This window comes from Carica papaya, chromosome 6, assembly GCF_054855325.1.
Source record: "Carica papaya isolate Zhongbai chromosome 6, ASM5485532v1, whole genome shotgun sequence".
In the NCBI taxonomy this organism is placed as follows: Eukaryota; Viridiplantae; Streptophyta; class Magnoliopsida; order Brassicales; family Caricaceae; genus Carica; species Carica papaya.
Genome location: NC_142314.1, coordinates 36,661,167 through 36,667,579, shown reverse-complemented (window position 1 = coordinate 36,667,579; position 6,413 = coordinate 36,661,167). Strand labels below are relative to the sequence as shown.

The following is a 6,413-nucleotide window of genomic DNA, read 5'->3' as shown; positions in this document are numbered from 1 at the left end:
TTTTCTATAGAAATGTAACCACGAGTCATGTTGTATAATTTATCATTATTTTTATTAAGTACTAACCAATTATATAATATCACGATTAACTCATCATCAATCAATTTAGTTAACATTAATCGGAAAGATTATTCATTATTATTTGTACACTTCTCTTTTTTTTTTTAAAATATAATTTTACCTTATAAAATTATAATTCTCAATGTCATCGTGTCAAATCCTCGAAATTATGAGCGTCTTAGTTAGTGGCAATGATATGATCCGGTAGTTAACGTTATTGTATTTTATTTGAATGTAAAATTCAAATTTTATTAAAAACATAAAATCGTTATTTTATAGATATATTATAAATTAATAACTATTAATTTATAATATTTAATTTAATTAAATTAAAGATTTAATTTATTAATAAATTAATAGAGTTGTGTTATAAAAAATAATTTTATAAATTTAAAATCTAATTATTACATCATAATTCATAATTAAATTAATACTTTACTTTTATTGTAATTTTTTACAAAATAATTTTTTTTTTCCAGAATAATAAAATTTGTTAAAAATAAAAACTGAAACTCTACATGTGAAGTAAAAGGCTTTTGCTTTATGGTTGTCAATTCAAACTACCAATCAAGAGTTCTTTCAGAAAGCTTTAATTCCTCCAATGGAGAAAGAGGGAAAAAGCAGAACGCGGTTTTAGAGTTTAGACTACTAGCTAGTCTGGCTCTGTCTCAGTCCTCCTCTCTGCGTTGTATCTCTCAAATGTCCTCTTTCTCTTCTCTCGCCGGAAAATCTCATTTCCGGTTTTGACGAAGACACAGCTGCGATCATCATTAGGTATGGAGAGCTTTCGTTTTTTCTATCTGGTATTGTTGGTTAATCTCGTGATTGGGGGTCTTTTTTTAGTTTCATATTGATCTTGATTTTACGACTATTACGTGGGTTTTTGGAATCCGTTGCTGTTAATTATAGGTGTAGTTTGGGTTTTTTGTTTGGTTGGCGAGTAAGTGTGTGAAATGTAGGGGAAATGAAGTTTGGATGTCTAGCTAAAACTTAGCACGATCAGTTTATAGCACATTTTTATTTTCCTGTTTATTCGGTTCATTGTTAATGAATGGAGAAGTTATGGGCGAGGTTTTTTTTGACGTTTATTTTTCTGTTTTACTTGGGTTCGTGGAACTGTTGATGATTCTTTCTGCCATTTCTTCCTGGTTGCGTTTTCTTGGTAACCAGGAAATAATGAAATTGCATTGGAAGTTGCTAGTTCAGTGTTTTGAAGTATACTATTTCAAGATCATTTTCACAATGTGCGTGCATAGGAGGGTAATGTGATTACCGTACTTGTTCTCATTGTTGGGTCCTATTAAATATTTGGGGTTGCAGATTTTTGGTTAACTTAGGAAAGCGGGGAAATGGAATCAGAAGGAAACAAGAAAGATACTGTGGTTACTCAAGTTAGTTTTGGTGGTTTTGGTCGGAATGTTACGGCCAAAGAACTAACGGAGTTTTTGGAAGAAGAAGTTGGACTTGTATGGAGATGTAGATTGAAGACTTCTTGCACCCCTCCAGACTCCTTCCCAGATTTTCGGATAACTGATATGGCAGGTGTCTGGAGGTCGGATAACTACAAGAAGGTGGAGCCACATGCATTTGTTCATTTTGCCTTGCCTAAATCGGCAACTAGAGCCATGGAGGCTTCCGGTCGTGGTGGATTATTTTTTAAAAATCAACTATTGAAGGCCAGTCTGGGTCCTGAGAGTTCATTTCACATGAATCAGAGGAGGAGGACCATGATCCCCTTCAAGTTAGTTGATGTGGGTCTTGAGATTGGAACCTTGGTTAGTCCAGGTGAGTTTATTGTTGGTTGGAGAGGACCTTCCTCTGGGATTGAATTTCTAGTGGATCCTTTTGACAGGACATGCAAGTTTTGTTTCTCAAGAGATATGGCTTTCTCTTTCAGAGGCAGTGTAGAGCATGCAGTGATAAAATGTAATTTTAAGATGGAGTTCTTGGTGAGAGAAATTACTGAGATTTCTAACTATAAAGATTCATCAGGTTTTGTAATTATGTTGCAGCTGGCTTCACCACCCTGGCTTTGGTATAGAACTGCTGATGATGATGTATATGAAACAGTTGCTTTTGATGTTTTGGATGATGATGATCCTTGGATAAGAACCACTGATTTTACTCCTAGTGGAGCTTTCGGTCGATGTAATTCCTACAGGGTTTCTATTTCTCCCCGCTATGAGGGAAAATTGAAAAATATCTGGGAATATCTTCAGAATCAGAGGGTGCGTGTTCACAGCCTTAAGTGGCCACCGAGTGTCAGGGATGAACTTGATTTTGGGATTCCCATGTCAGACATATTCTCTTCTATCCATTACAGAAAAGGTATTGAATTTGAGATACTTTTTTTAGTGAATGCGGTAATGCACAAAGGCATCTTTAACCAGTATAGGATGACTGGAAGTTTCTTTGATCTACTAAGAAGCCAACCCAAGGAGGTAAATTTGGCTGCACTGAAGCACATCTGGTCCTCTAAATGCCCAGTGTTTGACGCCTACAAGAGGTTGAAACTTGTCCAAGAATGGATTTTGAAGAATCCCAAGGTACTTCAGAGACCCAAGCAGATGATCGATATTGTTGAGATCAGACGGCTGGTGATTACTCCCACAAAAGCATATTGTCTGCCACCGGAAGTTGAACTTTCCAATAGGGTTCTTAGAAGATATAATGATGTGTCTGATAGATTTTTAAGGGTCACCTTTATGGATGAAGGTATGCAGACGATTAATTTGAATGTTCTGAACTATTATGTTGCCTCCATAGTGAAGGACCTAACATCAAATTCTGCCCCCCAAAAAACGACGGTGTTCAAAAGAGTGAAGACTATTCTGACTAATGGGTTTAATTTGTGTGGGCGAAAATATTCTTTTCTAGCCTTTTCATCCAACCAATTGAGGGACCGTTCTGCTTGGTTCTTTGCTGAAGACAAGAACATATCCGTCCATAATATCACAAATTGGATGGGGAAGTTCACTGACCGAAACGTTGCCAAGTGTGCTGCAAGGATGGGCCAGTGCTTCTCATCTACCTATGCTACAATAGAAGTTCCATCACTAGAGGTCAATTTTGAGCTTAAAGAAATCAAGAGAAATGGATATGTCTTCTCTGATGGTATTGGTACTATTTCACATGATCTTACAATGGAAGTTGTGGAGAAACTCAAATTGGACATGAACAACCCACCCTCAGCTTTTCAGATTAGATACGCTGGCTGCAAAGGGGTTGTGGCTTGTTGGCCATCAAAAGGTGATGGAATCAGACTGTCACTGAGGCCCAGCATGAACAAATTCACGTCTAACCATGCTATCTTGGAGATTTGTTCTTGGACAAGATTTCAGCCTGGTTTCCTGAACAGGCAGATTGTTACCTTACTTTCAGCGCTAAATGTTCCAGATGAAGTGTTTTGGGACATGATGGAGTCTATGATTTTCAAATTACACAAGATGGTTGAGGACCCAGATGTTGCATTTGAGGTTCTCCTTGCATCATGTTCTGAACAAGGGAATAGTGCGGCCATAATGTTGAGTGCAGGTTTTAATCCTCTAACAGAACCTCATCTGAGAGGCATGTTGGCTTCAATAAGAGCAGCACAGCTTTGGGGCCTCCGGGAGAAGGCAAGGATTTTTGTTCCTTCTGGAAGGTGGTTGATGGGCTGCTTGGATGAACTGGCAGTACTAGAACAAGGCCAGTGTTTCATCCAGGTCTCCAGTCCATCACTACAAAATTGCTTTTCGAAACATGGTTCTAGGTTTTCTGAGATCCAAAGAAATCTAGAAGTGGTAAAAGGATTTGTGGTGATAGCGAAGAATCCTTGTCTTCATCCAGGGGATATAAGAATTCTCGAAGCTGTTGATGCCCCTGATCTACATCATTTGTGTGATTGCCTTGTTTTCCCCCAGAAAGGTGATAGGCCCCACACAAATGAAGCTTCTGGGAGCGACCTTGATGGGGATCTTTATTTTGTCACCTGGGATGAAAATCTTGTTCCACCCAGCAAAAGAAGCTGGACTCCTATGGATTATGAACCTGCAGATACCAAAACTTTGACACACCCTGTCAGCCATTCGGTATTTCTTTGTCCTGTCTGAATTTTATCTCTAAACACTGATATGGATTGTGCTTTCGATAGCCTATTTGATGTTCAACTACTCCATATTTTCTTTCTTTGTGCACATTCTATCATATCCTTTTTTCTAAAAACAGTCATCCTGTTGTTATTACAATGAAGTGCTACTTCAAGTATGGATAGTAAATATTTTAGAAAATGCAGCAATTGCTCATAAGCACTTATGATGTTGATAGCATATTTTCGCTATTTTAGTGGCTTTCATTGTGTAATTTCTTGTGCCATTGGGAAAGTCGTGATTTCTCTTGACCTTTCAATTGCTTAGACATTATAACCAGACTTGGTAATCCAAGTAGTTCATGAGGAAAATCTGAATTGAAATGCAGCTGTAACAAACTTTCGTGTTGTTAAATGTTTTGGAGAATGATACTAAACTTGGTGATGATCCTAAAATGTGTGGGAATTGACTTTACTAATGACAATAATAGTCCCAAATAAAAAGGAATAGGGACCTGTTTTAAGCTTTAAAAAAGAGGGAAAAGAATGTTGGCACATTTATGTTTTGCATTATGTTCTCAATTCTTTTCTGTTGTGTTTCTTTTGCAGGACATAATAGGATTTTTTGCCAAGAACATGGTACATGAAAACTTGGGAGCAATTTGCAATGCCCATGTGGTTCATGCTGACAGGAGTGAGTATGGAGCTTTGGACGAGAACTGCATACTCTTGGCAGAATTGGCAGCTATAGCTGTCGATTTTCCCAAGACTGGGAAACTTGTGACAATGCCTTCTCATTTAAAACCAAAAATCTACCCAGATTTTATGGGAAAAGAGGATTATCGATCATATAAATCAAATAAAATTCTGGGAAGGTTGTATCGACGCATAAAAGATGTCTATAATGATGATACTTCCAATGCAGATTTTGTTACCGGAGATATCCCTTATGATACTGATTTGGATAAACCCGGATCTGCCGGTTTTCTTCTTGATGCCTGGGCCCAGAAGTGTTTATACGATTGGCAGCTTACCAGTCTTCTTGGGCAGTATAAAGTGAAAAGGGAAGAAGAGATTGTAACAGGCCATGTTTGGTCTATGCCTAGATACACCAGTAGGAAGGAAGGGGAGCTGAAGGAGAGGCTGAAACATTCTTACAGTGTCTTGAAGAAAGAATTCCGACAGATTTTTGAGAACATGCACCCAGAATTTGAGCAACTCACTGAGGATGAGAAGAATATTCTGTATGAACAGAAGGCATCAGCTTGGTACCAGGTTTGTTACCACCCCAAGTGGGTGGATAAATCTCGGGAATTGCAAGAGCCTGTTTGTGCTGAAAATCCCTTAATGTTGAGTTTTGCATGGATTGCGGTTGATTACCTTGCTCGAATCAAGATCAAATCTCGTCAAATGGGAGATATTGATTCTACCAAGCCAGTCAACTCTCTAGCAAGGTATCTTGCTGATAGAATATGACAAGGACTTGAAGTCATTACCCACAACCTTTAGGCTGCAAGACCACTCTGCCTTTATAGAAGAATAAGCTTCCAAGCATTTTATTAACATGGTATTTTCCGGATTTTTCTTATCATAATTATAAATGAAAATTGGAGCTTTAATACAGTCTACAAACTTTATCAAGTTTCCTGCATTTCCTACGGTCATTTATATAGTTTAGGTTGGTTTGATTGAGGACTACAGTGGTGGACTTGTTAGGATTTATGAAAATCCATCTTGTTTGGCCTGATTTATCATAGTAACAGTATATGATTCTGGATATATAGCAAGGATTAGCTATATCTAACTCTTACCATTTTCCAGCTTTCAATTTTATGAAGAATTATTATGAACTATAGGATTACATATTACTTAATATACTTCATAAATATAATTTATATATTAAATTTTCATTTTTCTGAATAATGTATCTGCTAACCTATTTATACCAGGAAAGAAAACAAAGGTCATAATTCTAGATCTTAATGAATAAGAACTTTTATTTGTTGAATTATAGTCCTTATATCTCTTTCTATAAAATATTTGATTCGGTTTTTGGGTTATATTTTTTATGTATTCTCATTAAAAAATTGTATTATTATTGACAGTGTATGTATCACTTAACCGACAAAATTAGTATATTTATTTTTAAGATGATATGTAAAGATCCAGAACTTAAATAGAAACAAATTTATAAATTAAATATGAAAGCGATTAATAGAGTTAGAGTTTACATTCCTTACACAATAATTTTGAATGTTCAATAGGGATACGTGAATGTTCATTTTAA

At 36.5% G+C, this 6,413-nt stretch overlaps 1 protein-coding gene across 1 annotated transcript; it reads left to right on the top strand.

The window, feature by feature from the left end:
* The first annotated feature begins 592 nt into the window (after nucleotides 1–592).
* Nucleotides 593–5,905, top strand: RDR6 (RNA-dependent RNA polymerase 6). The gene is made up of 3 exons (XM_088222797.1): nucleotides 593–834; nucleotides 1,381–4,130; nucleotides 4,736–5,905. The coding sequence occupies exons 2-3, from the start codon at nucleotides 1,410–1,412 to the stop codon at nucleotides 5,600–5,602; spliced, it is 3,588 nt and encodes a 1,195-aa protein (XP_088078923.1). The 5' UTR covers nucleotides 593–834; nucleotides 1,381–1,409; the 3' UTR covers nucleotides 5,603–5,905.
* Nucleotides 5,906–6,413: the final 508 nt, after the last annotated feature.

Coding starts and splice junctions, on each gene's coding strand:
- RDR6 (XM_088222797.1), top strand. CDS start 1,410: ATGGAATCAGAAGGAAACAAGAAAGATACTGTGGTTACTCAAGTTAGT. Junction 4,131..4,735: donor CACACCCTGTCAGCCATTCG/GTATTTCTTTGT, acceptor TTTCTTTTGCAG/GACATAATAGGATTTTTTGC.